The sequence below is a fragment of the Nicotiana sylvestris genome, chromosome 4 (genome assembly GCF_000393655.2).
Source record: "Nicotiana sylvestris chromosome 4, ASM39365v2, whole genome shotgun sequence".
NCBI classification, from domain to species: domain Eukaryota; kingdom Viridiplantae; phylum Streptophyta; class Magnoliopsida; order Solanales; family Solanaceae; genus Nicotiana; species Nicotiana sylvestris.
Window position 1 is genome coordinate 138,262,457 of NC_091060.1, and position 21,731 is coordinate 138,284,187.

The following is a 21,731-nucleotide window of genomic DNA, read 5'->3' on the forward strand; positions in this document are numbered from 1 at the left end:
GTAAAGAAAATTTCACTGCAATTATTAAATCCATTATATTGTTTAAATATATTATTTACATTCACAAGGACTTGCCTATGTTTTGCTTATACCAACTTTAATGGATTCCTGCAAAACATTAATGTTCATCATTAAGAAAGGAAATATCATTTCTATAAATTGCAATCACTGTTCCTAATTAATGACTTTTAATCTACCTTTGTATGATTCAAGTTGAAGCATATACTTGCAGGGTGACTGCAGGGAGGATAATTTTAAAGCGGACTCTCAATTCATTAGATAGAGAAAATCACTAAGATTTCGCGATTTGCTCCTGAATTTATTTTAATTCCAAAAGCTCGGATCGAATTAGTATATCACCAAAGATGCAGTTAATTAACTATCCAATGATGTGACCCTAGCAAGCCTCATGTTACACTAGCATAGCCATAGGAATCTATGAACAACAAAAACCCTAATAACATAGTAATAGCAAAAGTTGAGAATTCAATTAAACAGTGATTTCTCTGAAATATGCTTTACGTTTTGTCATAAAGTTTGTCCGTTCTGTCGTCTTTAATTAGTGTGTGCTACACATTAAAAAAATTCTTCTAATATTATGAGTTTACAATGTTCACAAGACAGAACTAGAGAGTATGTACTTTTCAGCATTTAATTTATTACTTATTTCTAAACAATAAGATAATGAATATAATTTTGAGAAGGAGGTGGGGTCAGAAATCTGTAATTAAAATGTGAAAAGGAGAGATCAAGGATGAAAATATTCAGAGAGGGGACTACTGCTAATATACTAATCAGATTGATTCTGAACAGTACTTTTAGCACTGCAAATCGAAAGTAAAATCAAATACTCCTATTCTTAAAAATATAGAGTTTCAAAAAATGGAGAAATAAATTTATTGGGGGTGTAGAGATGTTGTTTTATTATGCAGACTGTAAATAGCCAAATGTTATGTTTGATTGCAGCAAGTCCAGCGTATCAGACTCTCATTGCCTCCCTTCTATTTTTATTTTATTTTATTCGATTTAAGTACATACTGATCGTATACAAAAATTTAATACTACTGCACTGTAAATAGAGTTTTCCCTTAATTTCCATAATGTCATACATCAGCAATATGAAGAATAAACTTACAATATTACAAAGAAAAGTAGGATAGGTAGAACTATTATATAAAAAGGTAGATAAAGGATAAAATAGGATTATTTAATACTCCAATAAGAAAAGGCAAGATGAGAGAAAAAAATAAATTAACGAAGCCACTGCACTAGATCGGCGGCGCTTTTCTTTGCTACATAACGACGAATTTAACAGCACGATACAATAAAATTTAAGCAATAAAAAAATTACATTTAAAATAACGATACGATACAGTATAATATACAATCCAAACAAGTTGTATTAATTGAGTAAACATTTTTTATACGATGAGTGCATATAACTTATATTTTATATACTATCAAGCATACGTAGAGTAAAGATTACACCATAAAATCTCAGACAGAGTATAACACTGCACAAATATTCGGACCTATCAGTTTTGGCATTTTACTTGACACAGGTTTTTCTGGGATTTTCTGGATTTTTGGGTCCCCAGCTCAAGTTTTCTCAATTTCTTGATGTTAACTACTCATTCGACATTTCCCACTTTGCCTCCTCTACCATAGCTTAGCACAGAAGATCACTTTTCCTTGTTATTTCCTTTTGCTATTACTGTCCTCGAACCCTACTTTTTTTTTCTTTCTTATTGGTGCAAATTTCGCTCGCTCTACTTTTTCTCGAATATCTGTTAAAATGTTGTGATCTCATTGGTGAGGAGTCAAAACAGTTTTTCCTTTTGAGTATAATTTTTTTTAATACATTGTGTAAAAAGGTTAAAATTTATAAAGAAGTCTAATTATCTAAATCTTATTTTAGAAAGGTTAAGAAATCAATCCCCAAATTGAGAATATCTTTTGAAGGTTTGTTTTCGTAATCAAAATTTCTTCAATCTTTTTGAAACGGAAGGAGAAGTACAATTGGTCAACTTTAAATCGCATAGTGTCATGTTTCATACCGTCCTTATATCTAAAGTAGTCTTGGATTGGTATTGAGAATAACGTTCTTCAACCTTATGGTTGAAAATGCAAGAACTAGGGGAAAATATATTTCAAAAGACTAATCGATCGGAGTTTTTTTTTTTTTTTTTTGGATAGTGATTTATTGATCGGAGGACAAAATAACCTTTATATTCCATATTGATTAAATGGCTAATAGGAAGAAAATAGAGAGAGAAATTAAATTTATGTCAATTTTCAAAATAATTAAATTAAGCACCTCTATCAGTTCCCTCCACATAGTCAAAACCAAATATGATCCTATTTTTAAACAGGAAGATACCAATACCCTCACTAGGGGGACAATAATCAGAAGGCAAGAAAGTGTTCAACAGGTAAATGGATGTCTCCCTTCCATTCAAATAACTTAACTTTGAATATCAAAAAAAAAGGAAAAAATACAATAATAATAACAACCAGTATATTCTCACAGATCTTACCATACATGTGGAGATAGAGAAACTGTTCCCGAAAAAAATGGAAAAAGGAATGAGAAGAAGTGAAGAGACATGGATCAGAATAGAAAAAGTGAAGAGCCAGAGCTTTGATGTCCTAAGAAGTGGCTCTTGTCATGTCAAATAGTCCAATGTGTACATTTAGTAGTTAGAAAGTACTTAGGATTTCATGGCCATAAAAGGCTAAACCATCTCTGTTTCAAAAACATTTTGACAATATTTCTTGCTAACTTTCACTGGGTTCCACACATGATGCTCATAACAGCAATCCACACATGATGCTTCACTATGCAAACAAAGAAGCTCTATTCCAACAACGAATGGATTGTATTTCTTTTATTCACACACTTTCACTGTTCAAACAAGTTTAAATTTTCTTTCACGAATGTATGTAGTTTTTGAGATCATTCTGTTAAATCGCAATCCTTCATTTGAGTTCATCTACTCAAATCCTCGTTTCAAACTTACTCGTTTTCACTACCATTCCAACTTAATTAATTTCACCCCTACAAATGTCCCTATATATGTAACTGCTACCGATATTCTTACTATCACTTATAAGTTAGTAGTATAATATAATAGAAGTATCTATACGAGATTGAACATAAACGATATATGAATGCAACTTTCAATTTTTGGGATTCTATCTTTTCCTAGGTAGAACAGATACAAAGTATGGGTTCTTAGTGGATTGTTAATTTTCTTGCCTAAATATAAATACAAGGCTGTCTTTCAATTTTTTAAGATTGCAATAGGTACGTGTTGTAAGCCGGTTTTATCGAAGAATTTTACCTTGTAGCTTTTTGAATCTATCTCCCAAACCCATGTTCATGTTTAGTACCAGAAGTAACTTAATAACTTATTTGGTACTTAGTGACTAAATAACCCATGTTCATCTTTTACTGCTATCGGGGGCGAAGCTAGAGGTTAATGTACCGAATAGGTCGAGCTCATTAATCTTGTTCCAAACTCTATATATATTTTAAGAAATTTATTTTATATGTACAAATTTATTAATTTAAAATCTAGTAACTTAAGTGGACTCGAATGCAAAATGCATAAGCTTCAAATTCTGGCTTCGTCTTTGAAACTGCTACGCAACTGGGGTTTTCACTGAAACTGTAAAGAGGATTTATTTTGGTTCCCATAAAGTTATCTTGAGAAGACTGAAGCTCGATATCAATGTACATTTTTAGGAGTTGATATTTCTTGAGAAACCTTTTCAAGATCTTACGCTTCTAACTTACTAGCAATGCAACTATAGTCTATAGCACCAACACCAATCAAGCTAGTAATACTTGTTAAACCAGAATTTCAAGGCTTGGCTTCCAGTGGCGGAGGCAGGATCTTCAGGAAGGGGGTTCAAAAAAATATTTCGGTAGCTACTGAAAATTGAACCTATGACCTTATGAAAGTTTTGAACCCCTTTGACCACTAAATTACACTTTTAAATTGTGTTAAAGGGTTCAAAACTTAATATATAAAGATAAAAATAAATTTTGTCTTACATATATAGTGTAATATTTCGGCGAAGAGGTTCGGGTGACCCCTAAATCCGCCACTGTTGGCTTCCTCAGAGGAAGCATATAATGAAGAGTCCAAAGAGCGCAGACTAGCCACGGAGCTTGGATACGGTTTCCCGATCGGAGATCCATGGATCACAGACGGTATCTCCCCATGGCCTTTCGCCTCTGAAAGCGTCCTTCCTTCTCAATGCCCGGGCATCCATCCAATGCATTCTTTTCGATCTTGTACCCTATGTAGGCTTGCAAAGCATAGGCGTCACAAGCGGTACACTGAACACCAACCCAATCTCGACGAAAAAAAGGAAAAGCAAGTACATCCTTAACGGCCTCTATTCCTGACGTGAACGGCCGCTTTCTTGGAACTAATTCATAGAATTTTATTGTTAGGAAATAAGGGAGACTGTGACTCTCCCCCTTTATGTGTTCTATATCAAAGTCAAAGAGGGGCTTGCCATCTAGCGAAAATATGTTTTGCAGCGAGGGACATCTTTCTTAAGGGTTTCTTTCAACGCCTTACAATTTGTTCTCATCAGGAACCTCTGGTGTTGGATGTAGATTTTGAACTTTAGGATGGACTTCACCGGTTTTATTTTAAAGGGAAAGAGGAAGCCCCGGACGTCAACTTCTTTGATGACGACCAAGAGGAGGAAGATATTTCCCAATAGCGGTCCTCCTTTTGTCAAAATTATAGACCAGGTATTTATTCCTCTCCTTCAGGTTCTACTGCACCCTTCGGTCAAGTAAACCAAGCTCACAGAAAAAAGGAGGGAACTCCTTTTTGGAACTGCCTTTGATCTTTCCCTTGCCGTGTAGGTAAAGCTAGAAGAGCCTCATTGGCCCGACAGCTGACAAGCAAACCTTCCATTCTTATGTTTACATCACTTCTCTCTTTCTCGCATTGACCGGACAAAGGTTTCAAATGAGCATCCCATGGGGCAGCCATAGCTTGAACCTTCCTTCTCGCAGTCAGCTATATAACTCAGGCAGCAAAGGTTCGAGCAGGATGGCGGTTAGTCTTCCTCGTCTCTTTCGGGTGGGCGGCGGGAATAGCTCTTCTAGCATCAGCATGGATTGACCAGAGACTGGGAGTAGTCGTCATCTTTTTCCATAGTAGTCATCCAGCAAGAAAGGGAAAGACCACTTAGCGCAGTGGAATAGGAAAGAGAGCGTCGAGCACGGCTTTCGTGTCACCAGAAATCCTTTTTCGAATAAGAAAGTAGCTTGTCTGCCGTACTGGCTGCTTCATTGAATGTGTCGATCTGCATTCTATATAAGGAGTTGATTTGCATCCTTGTATGGCAGTTAGCTAAGCGAGAAGCTGTGATCGAGGAAGCCCCGCCCAGTAGTGCCTCTACTCTACTAGTCCTAGTACTAGATACTAGATAGACAGGCCGGTCACCGGTAGCATAAGATCCTTATCTGCTTGTCTAACTCAAGCCAGATAGCAGCAATCACTCGAAATAGTCATATGCGGAACACATGCAAGTCCAGATTGAAAGATAAGGAAGACAAGTCAAAGCGGAAAGAAAGAAACCTTGATCAGGCAGGTGGCCTAGCTAACATAGCTATCCGTCAGAAATAGCTGCATTCCATTGCAGGCTACTATAGAGGCATATAAGTCCTTGCTGGATTAAGAAAAAAACAGAAATTCATAGTTAAATAAAGAGGAAAATACGCTTGTACTTGGGAAAATAAGGAAGTCTATACACCAAATTGATGTTACCCTTTGTGACATGCACCCGGTACATATACAATTTGATAATCTAAATGTGATGACCCAAAAGGTCATCTTGTGCTTTAGAATCCAATTCGGTGTTCTGAGGCCTTTAAAACCTCATTTTATGCCTCCTCAATTTGCGTGCGCAGTCCGGGCGAGTTTCCGGAAAGCTTTTATGTGAAAAGTTGATGAAAATAATAATTTTTGCCTTTAAAAGTTGATTTAGTTGACTTCGGTCAACGTTTTGAGTAAACAAACCCAGACTCGTGTTTTGACAGTCTCGGTGGGTCCGTATCGAAATATGGGACCTGGGCGTATGCCCGAAATCGGATTTGGAGTTCCCTAGCCCGAGTTATGAATTTTTGTTAAAAATTATAAGTCAGAAAATTTAATGATTTAAAGAAATTGTTAATATTTGATCTTGTTGGTATCGGGTCCTTATTTTGGTTTCGGAGCCTGATACATGTCCAATATAATAGTTAAGTCATGTTTGTGAAATTTGGTGAGAAAAGGAGTTGGTTTGACGTGATTCGGACGTCCGGTTGAGAAAATAGAAATTTCAAAGTATTCTTAAGAATTCCATGTGATTTGGTGCTAAATTCGTAGTTCCAAGTGTTATTTTGGCGATTTGATTGCACGAGCAAGTTCGTATGATATTTTTAGACTTGTGAGCATGTTTGGTTTAGAGCCCCGAGGGTTCCGGTGAGTTTCGGATGGGCTACGGAGTGATTTGAAACTTAGAAAAATTGCTGGTGTTCTTCAGCTGTGTTGCAGGCCTCAGACCTCGCAAATGCGAGGTCAAGCTTCGCATTTCCGACTATTGTTGAGATCGCATTTGCGAGCTTCTCTTCGCAGCCAGCCTATGTTCGCAAATGCGAACAATCCCTAGGAAAGGGGTTCTTCGCATTTGCTAAGAAGGTGGTTGCAATTGCGATCCCAGCTCCGCATTTGCGAACAATATGTTCGCATTTGCGACAGAAGCAGAAATGCGACAGGTTCGCATTTGCGATAACTTTCTCGTATTTGTGAGCTTCCCAATTGCGAAGCTCAGGTCGCAAATGCGACATCTGCAGCTGTGTAAAAAGGACTTAGACGGGATTTTTCAATCATTCTTCAAATTTTCAAAACAAGAAACCCTCTAGGCGATTTTCCAAAGATCTTTTCTTTCCCAAATCATAGGTAAGTGATTCTTAACTCGTTTCTTTCAATCTTTCACTTCATTTTACAAGATTTCAACCTAGAATCTAAGATTTTCATGGTGTAATTGGGGGGGGGGGGGTTGGAGAAACTAGGGATTTCGAAATTTGGGGATGTAGACCTCAAATTGAGGTCAGATTCCAAAACTAATTGTATATCCGGGCTCGGAGGTGAATGGATAATCGGGTTTTTGTCTGAATTTAGGGTTTGGACCAAGCGAGCCCGGATGTTGACTTTTGTTGACTTTTTTAAAAATGGCCTTAATTGAATTTTTTGCAATCGTGGATAGTTCCTAAGGCTTAAAATGAATTATTTAGTTGGTAATTTGCTAGATTCTATTGGTCCGGAGGCTTGTTTGAAGGGAAAAGTGGTGATTGAGCTTTGAGTTTAACCATGGGAGTGAGGTAAGTGTCGTGGCTAACCTTGGCTTGAGGGATTAGGTGTTATTTGCTTACTTGTTCAGATATTGAGTACAACGTATAAGTGAGGTAACGAGTACCTATACGTTGTTGTCGAGTCATAGCATGTGAGTGAGTCTTATTCTTGTAAATGTTGTATTCTTGATCATATTACTCATGTTTAGATTATCTATTCGATGTGTTGAGCAATTTCCTATCATGTTTTACTAAATTTGGTTTTGATTGAGTATTGACTAAAAGTTGAGGTTGGTATTGTGGAACTATGTGATGAAGTAAGACTTGTTGTTGTCATTTCTATCTTCTTATTATTGTTGTCCCTTGGTTTTGGTGAGGGAGAGTGATAAAGCACGAAGGGAGATGCTGTGCACGTTTCTATGATTTATTATGGTGACGTTGAGTGATAAATCACGAAGGGTGATGCCGTGCACGTTTCTATTATTTTATATGGTGAGGTTGAGGGTAAAGGCACGAAGGGTGATGTCGTGCCATTTTTATTAATTATCTGGTGAGATTGAGAGTAAAAGCACGAAAGGTGATGCCGTGCATTTTTCGTTTGCTGTGTTTACTTGTTATTATTGGTTCAAGGTATACTAGCTGTTTAAATTCCTCTATTGTTGTGATTCTTTATCTTGCAACCCCCTTAGCATGCTTACCCTCCCGTTATTACCTATTTAGCTTCTATTAGTTGTTATTGTGCTCGTATATTGTTTAACTGCACAGGTTTATGTCACTACTTCGCCGAGATTAGGCTCGGCACTTACCAGTACATTGGGTCAGTTGTACTAATACTGCACTTTACACTTTTTGTGCAGATTTCGGTATTGGACCGTGTTGACCCCAGTTGAGTTGTTGCCATCAATTCTATAGGAGATCCAAGGTAGATCTATCGGCGTTCGCAGACCCTAGAGTCCCCTTTCAGTTGATTCAGTCTTCTATTTCTTTAAATTCGAAAATAGTTGTACTTTATTTCAGCCAGTATTTGTAGTGACTCTTAGAAGTTCTTGAATGATAACACCGGATTCTGGATAGTTGTGTATAAGTATTTGGGTTATTATAAAATCCCGCACTCCTTAAATCTGTTATGGTATAACTGTTGTTATTTACTAAATTATGTAAGAAGTTAGTGTATAAATCTCTAATTGTTGGCTTGCCTAGCATTTGAAAAGTTAGGCTTCATCACGATCCCGACAATGGAAAATTCGGATCGTGACAAGTTGGTATCAGAGCACTAGGTTGCCTAGGTCTCACAATTCACGAGCAAACTTAGTAGAGTTTGGAGGATTGGTACGGAGACGTCTGTACTTATCTTCCAGAGGTTATGGAGTTAGGAATAGTTTCACTTCTATTCTTCTCTGTCGTGCGATTTTATTCTATCAATGCTAATTAAACTCTTCTATTATATTCTCTCGCAGATAGCGAGAACATGCACCGCATCTTCAGCTGAGCAGCAGCCAGAGCTCCAGTGGCAGCTCCTACGAGGGACCGAGGTTGAGGCCGAGGCCGTGCTAGAGGCCGAGGCAGGGGCAGGGCTTAGCCCAGAGCTCGAGCAGCAGCACCAGTAGCAGAGCCTCAGGCGGAGTTTGATGATGAGATTCCAGCCCAGACTGTTCCTGCCGAACCAGCTCAAGTTCCAGAGGGGTTCATAGCCACCCTAGTGCTTCAGGATGCTTTGGTCCGTCTAGTGGGCCTTATGGAAAGTGTTGCTCAGACCGGCACCTTTCCTGTGGCACCAGCTATCTCTCAGGATGGAGGAGGAGTCCAGACTCCCGCTACCCATAATCCAGAGCAGATGGTTCCTCAGTTTCAGACTCCAACAGCTCAACTAATTGGGGCAGTTACATCTGGTATTGTAGCACAGACTGGTGATGGATCAACTATGTCTTCTAAGGCTTTGTGGAGATTGGATAAATTTACCAAGCTTTTTCCAGTTCACTATGGCAGTACATCTTCAGAGGATCCCCAGGACTATCTCGACGATTGTCATGAGGTATTACGTAACATGGGGATAGTGAAGACCAATGGGGTTGACTTTGCTGTATTTCATCTATCGGGTTCCGTCAAAAAATGGTGGAGGGATTATATGTTGGCTAGACAAGGTGGGTCGCCGGCTCTTACTTGGGACCAGTTCTATCGGCTATTTCTTGATAAGTATCTTCCTGTCACTCAGAGAGAGGACTACCAGAGGCAGTTCGAGCGTCTGCAGTAGGGTTCTATGACTGTCACTCAGTAGGAGACTCGATTTGTTGACTTGGCCTGTCATGCTCTTCTTATACTTCCCACCGAGAGAGAGAGAGAGAGAGAGAGAGAGAGAGAGAGAGAGAGAGAGGGGAGGAGGAGGTTTATTGAGGGACTTGCTCAGCCTATCAGATTGCAAATGGCTAAGAAGATTGGGAGTGAGATTTTTTTCCAGGATGCAGGCAATGTTGACAGGCGAGTTGAGATGGTTTTAGCTTAGGGGAGTGGTCAGGGGTCTGATAAGAGGCCTCGTCACTTCGGTAGATTCAGTGGTACTTCATCTGGAGGCCGGGGTACTTTTGGCAGAGGCCATCCTTCCAGGCCGTTTCATTCAGCACTTCAGGCTTCTCACGGTGTTTCAGGTGGTCGTGGCCCTCATATGCAGTATTCCGATCAACTAGCCTACAGTGCACCACCAGCTCCTATCAGTGCACCTCCTCTCCAGTGTTTTTAGGGTGGTTACTCAGGTCGCCAAGGTCAGTTTCAAGGTCATCAGCCATAACAGCTGAAATCTTATTATACTTGTGGCGATCCAAGGCACATTGCTAGGTTTTGCCCTCGAGCATCGAGCAGTTCTCAGCATCAGGGTTCTTGTGCTATTGTCCCGGCACCGGGTGTTCCACCGCCCGCTTAGCCAGCTAGAGGTAGGGGTCAGATAGCTAGAGGTGGAGGTTGAGGCATTAGAGGTGGAGGTCAGGCCGCTAGAGGTGGAGGCCAGCCAGACAGGGCCCGTCCTCGAGATGTAGTTCAGAGTGGTGGGGCCCAGCCCCGATGCTATGCTTTTCAAGCCAGGCCTGATGCTGAGTCATCTGACGCAGTTATCATAGGTACGGTTTCAGTTTGCAGTAGGGATGCCTCAGTATTATTTGATCCGGGTTCTACTTATACGTATGTATCATCCTATTTGTCATATTTGGTTGTTCCTCATGATTTTTAGAGTGTTCCCGTGTATGTGTCCACACCGGTGGGGGATTCTATAGTTGTATATCATGTATATCGTTCATGTGTGGTTATTATTGGGGGTCTTAAGACTCATGTAGATCTTCTACTTCTTGATATGGTTGATTTCAATGTCATTTTGGGGATGGATTGGTTGTCACCTTATCATACTATATTGGACTATCATGCCAAGATAGTGACCTTAACCTTGTTGGGTTTGCCTCGATTAGAGTGGAGAGGGACTCTTGGTCATTCTACCAACAGGGTTATTTCTTATATGAAGGCTCGGCGTATGGTCGAGAAGGGTTGTCTAGCTTATTTGACTTATATCCACGATTCTAGTGCAGAGGTTCCTTCCATGGATTTTATCCAGTTGTTCAGGAGTTTCCGGAGATATATCCTGCAGACCTGCTGGGGATGCCACCCGATAGGAATATTGACTTCTGTATTGATTTAGTTCTGGGCACCCAGCCTATTTCTATTCTGCCATATCGTATGGCCCCGCCAGAGTTGAAAGTGTTGAAGGAGCAGTTGCAAGATTTGCTTGATAAGGGCTTTATTAGACCTAGTGTCTCGCCTTGGGGTGCGCCCGTGTTGTTTGTGAAGAAAAGGATGGATCGATGAGGATGTGCATAGATTATCGGCAATTGAACAAAGTCACCATCAAGAATAAGTATCCATTGCTAAGGATTGATGACTTATTTGATCAGCTTCAGGATGCTACGGTGTTTTCGAAGATCGATTTGAGGTCTGTCTATCATTAGTTGAGGATTAGGGCATCCGATGTCCTTAAGACAGATTTTCGGACTCGATATGGGCATTATGAGTTCCTGGTGATGTCATTTGGCTTGACAAATTCCCCAGTAGCATTTATGGATTTGATGAAATGGGTGTTCAAGCCTTACCTGAATTCATTTGTGATTGTGTTTATTGATGATATCCTAATCTACTCCCGCAACCGAGAGAAGCATGGGCAGCATTTTCGGATCGTACTTCAGACACTGAGAGATAGCCAGTTGTATGCAAAGTTTTCAAAATACGAGTTTTGGTTGGACTCAATCGCCTTCTTGGGGCATGTTGTATCAGCAGAGGGTATTCAGGTGGATCCTAAGAAGATTGAGGTCGTTCAGAATTGGCCTAGACCTACTTCAGCCATAGATCCGTAGTTTCTTGGGATTGGCGGGTTGTTACCGTCAGTTTGTGGAGGTTTTCTCATCTATAATAGCCCAATTGACCAGGTTGACCCAGAAGGGTGCCCCGTTGAGATGGTCAGACGAGTGCGAGGCGAGCTTTCAAAAGCTCAAGACAGCTTTTACTATGGCGCCGGTGTTGGTGTTGCGCACAGGTTCGAGGCCTTATACAGTATATTGTGACGCATCTCGTATTGGACTTGGTGCAGTATTGATGCAGAGTGGCAAGGTTATTGCATATGCTTCATAGCAGCTAAAGGTTCACGAGAAGAATTATCCATTTCATGACTTGGAGCTGGCAGCCATTGTTCACGCGCTGAAGATTTGGAGGCACTATCTATATGGCGTATCGTGTGAGGTGTTCACGGATCATAAGAGTTTGCAGTACTTGTTCAAGCAAAAGGAGCTCAATTTGAGGCAGAGGAGGTAGTTGGAGCTATTGAAAGACTATGATATCACCATCTTGTATCATCCCGGGAAGACCAATGTGGTGGTCGATGCTTTGAGTAGGAAGTCAGCTAGTATGGGTAGTCTTGCATACATTCCAGTCGGTGAGAGACCGTTTGCATTAGATGTTCAGGCCTTAGCTAATCACTTCGTGAGGTTGGATATTTCTGAGCCCAGTCACGTTTTAGCTTGCACAGTCGCTCGGTCTTCTTTGTTTGAGCGCATCAGGGAGCGATAGTATGATGACCCTCATTTGTTTGTCCTTAGGGACATAGTGCGGCACGGTGATGCCATGCAGGTTACGGTTGGAGATGATGGAGTTTTGAGGATGCAAGGTCGTGTTTGTGTGCCTAAAGTGGATGGACTTCTTGAGTTGATTCTAGAGGAGGCCCATAGTTCCTGGTATTCTATTCATCCGGGCGTTGCTTAAATGTATCAGGACTTGCGCCAGCATTATTGGTGGAGGAGGATGAAGAAGGATATAGTTGCATATGTAGCTCGGTGTCTAAATTGTCAGCAAGTTAAGTACGAGCATCAGAGACCTAGTGATTTGTTTCAGAAGATGGAGATTCCTGAGTGAAAGTGGGAGCGTATCACTATGGATTTCGTTGTTGGACTCCCACGAGCTCAGGGGAAGTTTGATGCAGTTTGGGTCATTATGGATAGACTGACCAAGTCAGTGTATTTCATTCATATGGCAGTTTCCTATTCTTCAAAGCGGTTGGCAGAGATTTACATTCGTGAGATCGTCCGCCTTCATGGTGTGCCCGTATCTATTATTTCGGATCGAGGTACGCAGCTCACCTCGCATTTTTGGAGGGTAGTGCAGTATGAGTTGGGCACGCGAGTTAAGCTGAGCACTACATCTCATCCTCAGACGGACGGATAGTCCGAACGTACTATTCAGATCTCGGAGGATATGCTATGCGCATGTGTTATAGACTTTGGAGGATCGTGGGATCAGTTCTTTCCGCTAGTAGAGTTCGCCTACAACAACAACTATCAGTCGAGCATCCAGATGGCTCCCTATGAGGCATTATATGGTAGACGGTATCGGTCGCCTATTGGATGGTTTGAGCCAGGTGAGGCTCGGTTATTGGGTACATATTTGATACAGGATGCCTTGCATAAGGTTAAGATCATTCAGGATAGACTTCGCACAACTCAGTCCAGGCAGAAGAGTTATGCCGACCGTAGTGTTCGTGATCTGGCATTCATGGTCGGAGAGAGAGTGTTGCTTCGGGTATCACCCATGAAGGGTGTAATAAGGTTTGGAAAGAAGGGCAAGTTGAGCCTTAGGTATATCGGGCCTTTTGAGATCCTTGAGCGAGTGGGAGAGGTGGCCTACAGACTTGCGTTGCCACCAGGCTTATCAGCGATACATCCAGTGTTTCATGTGTCCATGCTTCGGAAGTATCACGGCGATTCATCCCACATATTAGATTTCAGCATTGTCCAGTTGGACAAGGATTTGACCTATGAGGAGGAGCCGGTAGCTATTCTAGACCAGCAGGTTTGCCAGTTGAGATCGAAGAGTTATCCCTCAGTTCAGGTGTAGTGGAGAGTTCAGCCTTTTGAGGCAACTACCTGGGAGTTCGAGTCCGATATGCAGAGCAGATATCCCCACCTTTTCACCGGCTCAAGTACTTTTCTATGTCCGTTCGAGGACGAACGGTTGTTTTAAAGGTGGAGAATGTGATGACCCAAAAGGTCATCTTGTGTTTTAGAACCCAATTCGATGTTCTGAGGCCTTTAAATCCTCATCTTATTCATCCTCGATTTGCATGAGCAGTCCGGGTGAGTTTCCGGAAAGCTTTTATGTGGAAAATTGATGAAAATAATAATTTTTGCCTTTAAAAGTTGATTTAGTTGACTTCGGTCAACGTTTTGAGTAAACGGAAACAAACTCTTATTTTGACAGTCCCGGTAGGTCCGTATCGAAATATGAGATATGGGCGTATACCCGAAATCAGATTCGGAGGTCCTTAGCCCGAGTTATGAATTTTTGTTAAAAATTATAAGTCAGAAAATTTAATGGTTTTTAATAAATAGTTAATGTTTGATTTTTTTGGTATCGGGTCCGTATTTTGGTTCCGGAGCCCGGTACATGTCCACTATAATAGTTAAGTCATGTCTGTGAAATTTGGTGAGAAACGGAGTTGGTTTGATGTGATTCGGACGTCCGGTTGAGAAAATAGAAATTTCAAAGTGTTCTTAAGAATTCCATATGATTTGGTGCTAAATTTGTAGTTCTAAGTATTATTTTGGCGATTTGATCGCACGAGTTCGTATGATGCTTTAAAACTTGTGTGCATGTTTGGTTTGGATCCCCGAGGGCTCGGGTAAGTTTCGGATGGGCTACAGAGTGATTTGAAACTTAGAAAAATTGCTGGTGTTCTCAGCTATGTTGCAGGCCTCAGACCTCGCAAATGCGAGGTTAAGCTTCGCATTTGCGACTGCTGTTGAGGTCGCATTTGCGAGCTTCTCATCGCAAATGCGAAGAGAAGCTGGGCCAGCCTATGTTCGCAAATGCGAACAATCCTTCGCATTTGCGAAGTTGGTCTGGGGAAGGGGAAGGGGGTCGCAATTGCGATCCCAGCTCCGCATTTACGAACAATATGTTCACATTTGCGACAGAAGCAGAAATGCGACAGGTTCGCATTTGTGATACCTTTATCGCATTTGTTGCGAAGCTCAGGTCGTAAATATGACATTTGCAGCTGTGTAAAAGGGGCTTAGATGGGATTTTTCAATTATTCTTCAAATTTTCAAAATAAGAAACCTTCTAGGCGATTTTTCAAAGACCATTTCTTCCCCAATTCATAGGCAAGTGATTCTTAACTCGTTTCTTTCAATCTTTTACTTCATTTTACAAGATTTCAACCTAGAATCTAAGATTTTCATGGTGGAATTGGGGATTTTTGGGTAGAAACTAGGGATTTCAAAATTTGGAGATTTAGACCTCAAATTGAGGTCGGATTCCAAAACCAATTGTATATCCGGGCTCGGGGGTGAATGCGTAATCGAGTTTTGGTTCGAATTTCGGGTTTGGACCAAGCGGGCCCAAGTGTTGACTTTTGTTGACTTTTTCAAAAATGGACTTAATTGAATTCCTTGCAATCGTGGGTAGTTCCTAAGGCTTAAATTGAATTGTTTGGTTGGTAATTTGCTAGATTCTACTGGTCTGGAGGCTTGTGTAAAGGGAAAAACGGTGATTGAGCTTTAAGTTTGGCCGTGGGAGCGAGGTAAGGGTCGTGGCTAACCTTGGCTTGAGGGATTAGGTGTTATTTGCTTACTTGTTACGTGTTTAGATGTTGAGTACAACGTATAGGTGAGGTGACAAGTACTTATACGTTGTTGTCGAGTCATAGCATGTGAGTGAGTTTTATTCTTATAAATGTTGTATTCTTGATCATATTATTCATATTTAGATTATCTATTCGATGTGTTGAGCAATTTCCTATCATGTTTTACTGAATTTGGTTTTGATTGAGTATTGACTCAAAGTTAAGGTTGGTATTGTGGAACTACATGATGAAGTAAGACTTGTTGTAGTCATTTCTATCTTCCTATTATTGTTGTCCCTTGTTTTTGGTGAGGGAGAGTGATAAAGTACGAAGGGTGATGTCGTACACGTTTCTATGATTTATTATGGTGAGGTTGAGTGATAAAGCACGAAGGGTGATGCCGTGCACGTTTCTATTATTTTATATGGAGAGGTTAAGAGTAAAAGCACAAAGGGTGATGCCGTGCATTTTTCGTTTGTTGTGTTTACTTGTTATTACTGGTTCAAGGTGTACTAGCTGTTTAAATTCCTCTATTTTTGTGATTCTTTATCTTGCAACCCCTTAGCATGCTTCCCCTCCCGTTATTACTTGTTTAGCTTCTATTAGTTGTTATTGTGCTCGTATATTATTTAACTGCACAGGTTTATGTATGCGTCTTATCCTAGCCCCGTCACTACTTCACCGAGGTTAGGCTCGACACTTACCAGTACATGGGGTCGGTTGTACTGATACTGCACTCTGTACTTTTTGTACAAATTTCGGTATTGGACCGTGTTGACCCGAGTTGAGTTGCTGCCTTCAATTCTACAGGAGACCCAAGGAAGATCTGTCGGCGTTCGCAGACCTTGGAGTTCCCTTCCAGTTGTTTCAGTTTTTTGTTTCTTTAAATTCGAAAACAGTTGTACTTTCTTTCAGCCAGTATTTATAGTGAATCTTAGAAGTTCGTGAATGGTGACAGCAAATTCTGGGGAGTTGTATATAAGTATTTGGGTTATTATAAAATTCCGCACTCCTTAAATGTGCTATGGTATAAATGTTGTTATTTACTAAATTGTTTAAGAAGTTAGGGGTCGTTTGGTAGAGTGTATAAGAATAATGCTCAATATGGTGTATTAGTAATGCAGGGATTAGTAATGCATGTGTTAGTAATGCAAGCATTAGTTATGCAGAGATTATTTTTTATATATTGTTTGGTGTGGTGTATTAAAAACTAAAATGCATTGCATAATTTTTAAAAAAATTAATTGTTTACAAAAATGCCCTCTATATTCTTTATTTTAAGGGACTTTAAGGACAATTTGGTCTTTAGACATACTAATGCATGCATTGATAGCCTTGGTATTACTAATACCATGGTTTTGCTATGCATTAGCTATACACAGGATAATACCAAATAGGATGTAACTAATAATGCTTGTATTAGTTATACATAAGTTGAAAAAGTATATCAAACAAGGTATTACTAATACACAAAACTAATGCAAGCATTATTTTGTGTTATGCACTCTACCAAACGACCTCTTAGTGTATAAATCTCTAATTATTGGCTTGCCTAGCATCTGAAAAGTTAGGCGCCATCACTGTCCCGACGTGGGAAATCCGGATCCTGACAATAAGTAACACGTATATTCATTTCTACACAGTCTTTATATGCGTTTCCAAGGTTCATACAGATCACTTGCTCGATGAGGGTACGGGCAAGTGAAAATTCATGGTGTTCAGAAGAATCATGTGCAATATCTTTATTCGTTGTCATATTTGCTCGAGAGTACATCAAGACAAATGAAGAGTTTACAAGAAGGAAGATTATAATCTTCTAAGAATTGAGTGTACTATTAGCCTAGATAAGCACTAATTTTCCTTTACGTAAGGGAAAAGGTAGAGAAACTATACGTTATCTTTCACTTCTCAATCACAAATATCAATAAAAACAAAACCAGCCAAATGTAGGCACAAGAACAAAGTAACCCCATCAAAGCATTCCGACAAGAAAGTGCAAAGTGAACTGTATTTTGCTTTTAAGAGGGTAGCCCTCAATTACTCTCAGGTTTCTTTAGCTGCATCCACTATGAAGGGGAACACAAAAAGAAGTGTATTTCTACAATTGGTATTACAACTTCGCCACACACTGGCAAAGGCAGCAGGTGTATTGCATCCGCTGTCTTTTGTTCGAGGTATACATGTAGTAAAAATGTTCTAAAGATACATCTTAATACTAAGTTTAAACTCGCGTCACTAAAATAAAATGTGGGTGCGGAGCACCAGAAAAAGTAGTGGGCGCATAGTACTCCGCCTATGCACCCACGAACTTACAGTCCCAAATCCCCCTCTCATATGACAACTTCAGCAATACCTTGGGAGTTTGAGTATTCTATATCATGTCTAACTCTGACTTACCAGGGATCAAACAATTGAGAAACAAAAGCTACTTCATAACATTATCCGCGGATCTAGCAGCAGATAGACCACAAACAATTATTCTCTGAATTGGAGGAAGACGTTCCTTAGGATGAGATGAAGACCTGGAAGGAGCAGAAACACGTCCCTTGGGAATAAATGAAGAAACATGTTCCCCTTTATGAAATGGAGACCCAGAAGGAGCCATCAAACCAAGCTCACGCATAATTTTCACTCGGCGTGTGCTTGGTGCAGATTTTTCAGCTGTAATGGTCACCTGAGTGTCCTGCCAACATTCTCAATGAGTTTTGTTACACATCACTGAAGGATTACGTATATAAATATCTACGTACTCGTGTTTCCAAACCATTAAATTTTATTTAATGCCTCCAAGTTCTCCTTTGGTCTGTTGAAGATGTCTCCTTTTTTTAAAAAAAAAAAATCAGGTTTCTTACTCAAATAGTTACCCACCAACCTAGTAATCTGTTGAAGATGCTCTTCAGTTCTTTTTTTGTTGATAAAAGGAAACTCAAGTGAATTGTTTTTGGAAAATATGAATGTATGAAAATGTAATCTTAATACAGAGCGACATCAGAGTAGGACGTTCAATAAGTGCATGGTAACCCAAGTGCATAAGCTTATACTAGAAATACAAGTTTTATGAAAAAGTTTCCGAAAGAGAGCCAATTATACTCACTTCATCCGTGGACCTGTTCTTTCCCTTGAGACCATCACTTTGGGCTTTGCCAGATCCCTTTTTAGTTTTCTGTGGAACTGAGGCATTGGATTTTGCACTTTCTGGCGATTTACTCGTGGAAGGTTCAAACTCCTATAAGAAAAATAAGATTCTCAACTTCAAATCTAAGGCAAAAATATTTTGGACAGGCAAGATTCAAACAAGGAACTCATGAGGCAGAACTTGTCTGCTTGTGGAAGTTAGAGATTTTAGCATCTTTTTTTTTTTCGAGTCTACATTACATTTTAAGTTCTTCTAAGTCTTTTTCAGGTTTCTTTTAGCAGCAAGATGGTTCTCCACTTGAGACCTTCATTTACATGAATCAACCTTTAGCTTCAGAAAACAGGATATGATTAAAGAGAATGGAAGATGTACGCTCACAGATGTTTTGCTGCTTGACTTAGGTGTCTCCGGGATTTTATCTTGCTTTCTTTTTTGGCTTTCCTCTTCCTTACGCTTTTCTGAGCCTAACTTTACTTTTGTCATCTCCTTTGTCTGCTTTGCATCTGCTTTCTCGGCAAAGTACCTTGGCTGAAAACAACATGAAATGGCCTTCGATCAATATATCCAAAGAAGGATGAAAGTGACCACGCAAGTACATAAATCAGGCAAGACTTGACTTGAAAGTAGTCATTTTAGTGAACAGCTCATGCAATTACACTTATAAGTACCTGCTAAATTGGCCCTCTTTTCTTGATAGGGAAAAGGAAGAAAAAAAAGGAGGCCCAGTTTAGCAGATATTTCAACAAAACCAATTTAGTCAATTTGGCCCTTTGTAAACGTAGGGACTGCAAATCAATTCGTTTTCAAGTTTCTCTTTTATGAAATGTTTGCCAACTTTGACATGTTTAGTTCTGACATGTTTAACTAGGTTACGAGCTATATTGACCACATAGTTATTGTCACAATAAAGCTTCACGGTTCTCCAACTTAATATTCAGGGCTCATAGAAAATCTTGAGCCATAACAACTCTCAATTACCCCGTACAATTAATTGAATCACTGCCCCTACACTACATATTGTGATAACTGGTGCTTCTCCTTCCATAGACGCCTTTCCGGATTTGGTTCGATAGGTGTCTGAAGGTCTAAAACCAAGTTTTAACTGTTTTTTTAGTAGATCAACAGTATATGTTTGCTGCGAAGAGTTTACTTCCTTGGATCCTCTATTCCTAAATCCTAAGTAAGTGCTTTTAACTTCCCTGACCCGTTATTTCCAATTCTCTTTTTCTAAATACTTTAAAATATAGCTTCTTTTTCATCTAGAACAGTCCCAATTACCAACAACGTGACTCCTCTTGAGGCCGAATGCTTGTAAAACAATGTATGATTACCCTAGCTTTGTTTGTACTTCATATTCAATATTGCAATCCTAATTCTTCCAAACCATGTCCAAGGAGATCTTTTGAGCTCATATAATGCCTTTTCAGTATGCACACTTTGTTTTTCCTAGATTTATGCTAAAGCAGGTGGAACTTCCGTATAAATTTCCTTGCAAGATATCTAGGTAAAAAAGGCGTTCTTTACTTAAGAACTACAGTAAAGACCAATCAGAGTTTGCAACTAGAGATAGCAACACCGTTACTATATCCATCTTCATCTCCGGCGCAAATGACTTTTGATAATCCACCACATAGGTATAGGTTTGTGTATATGTATTTCCTTCTAGTCTCACTTTAAATCTCAATGGATACTTCGGACTTATACACTTCGCTGTGGAGACCATTTGCACCCTTTATAGTGGCTATTGGTAGATCCTGATCGAGGACAGTAAATGATAGCTCAGTATTTACCTCATTCTAAAGTAACGATTCGGTCTAGTTGAACCCAGCAGGATTTATACGTGCTTTATTCGTGCTGTAGTGGCTTTGGGAGTACACGATTAGTTGGCCTAGATGATTCTTAAGAAAGATTAGGAGATTGAATCGACGGGATCTTCTTCAACAGGTGATGTTTCATTACTTTGCATAGCACATTGGTGATTCTCTAAAAACACAAATCCTTTTCTTCATAGATGATGGTCACATCCTAAAGAAAGGACTAGATATATAGCTTTCTATCTTAGCAAATTTGACATTGCTACAATTATAGGTTTTATGAGTGGCAGGATAGCTCCTTTAAGTATATCAAATGACACTTAACAGCTCTAAAATCGAACTTGCTTCAATTATGAGAGTGAACACATACGAAAAATTTTAGGAGCCAATGTAGTTAACTCGTTAAAAATCGGGGTAATATCTAGCAAACAGCTCCATTGGAGTTCTAAAGACGAGATTTGATTCGATTAATCAGGTAAAAAGCGGAGATAATAGTTTCCCCCAAAATGCAACAGTACTCATCTATATCATTTCTGCTTCATTTAGGCCAGTTTCATTCACTAAACAGCAATTTACTTTTTAGGACAAATTTAGGGTTCTCTACATTTAAGAATTCTCTAAATCTCACACCTATATGAAGCATAGCAGTGAATGTACTTTCAAAGTCAAACAAGCATCAACTGAAAATATTTAGCACAAATTCAACAAAATTATCCACACACAAAAAACAGAATATGGATAAAAGAAAGAAAATGAAAGAAGAACATACCGGCTAAGAAGCTCAAACAAAGTTGAAACACCCACTAGGAAAATGTGAAGTCTCTCCTTTATACAAGTAATCGAAGATTCTTTATTCTTGTACACGTATATTGATTTGGGTGAGGAAGAAAAAGAAGAAGTTGCTTTTATTATTGTTTAGTTTCCCTCTTTTCAGTTTCAATTTTCTTACACCGAAAATTTTAAAAATATACTCCTGCATATTATTTTATATTATATTAATAATGAGTTTTGAAATGTAATTTCGATTTCCCCTTGTTTGTGCCGCCCGGTCCAGTGGTGCTGTTATTCTTTTCTTACTTTTCCGACATTATTACTTTCTTCCTTTTAGACACTACTTATTTATTTATTTTTAAAAAGGGATGTACATCACATTGTCACCTTTATATGCTTTTTAAACTTACTAGTGTTTCTACTAAATCTTCAGAAAAATACATAAATATTTATATTACAAGTTTGTTTGAGTTACGGAACAAAAGTTAAGAAAAAGTATAA

The 21,731-nt window shown here is 39.4% G+C and overlaps 1 protein-coding gene across 1 annotated transcript; it reads right to left on the reverse strand.

Moving 5' to 3' along the window:
• Positions 1–17,557: 17,557 nt before the first annotated feature.
• On the reverse strand, positions 17,558–21,408 carry LOC104228722 (uncharacterized). The gene is made up of 4 exons (XM_009781248.2): positions 21,229–21,408; positions 19,024–19,173; positions 18,604–18,735; positions 17,558–18,192 (listed from the first exon to the last, which is right to left on the reverse strand). The coding sequence occupies exons 2-4, from the start codon at positions 19,126–19,128 to the stop codon at positions 17,935–17,937; spliced, it is 495 nt and encodes a 164-aa protein (XP_009779550.1). The 5' UTR covers positions 19,129–19,173; positions 21,229–21,408; the 3' UTR covers positions 17,558–17,934.
• Between the last annotated feature and the right edge of the window lie 323 nt (positions 21,409–21,731).

What these genes read in the sequence shown, in the direction of transcription:
- LOC104228722 (XM_009781248.2), bottom strand. Translation starts at nt 19,128, where the DNA reads ATGACAAAAGTAAAGTTAGGCTCAGAAAAGCGTAAGGAAGAGGAAAGC. An exon ending in AGTCAAGCAGCAAAACATCT is followed by an intron (nt 18,736 to 19,023) that starts GTGAGCGTACAT and finishes TTTTTCTTATAG; the next exon opens with GAGTTTGAACCTTCCACGAG. An exon ending in AGAACAGGTCCACGGATGAA is followed by an intron (nt 18,193 to 18,603) that starts GTGAGTATAATT and finishes GAATGTTGGCAG; the next exon opens with GACACTCAGGTGACCATTAC.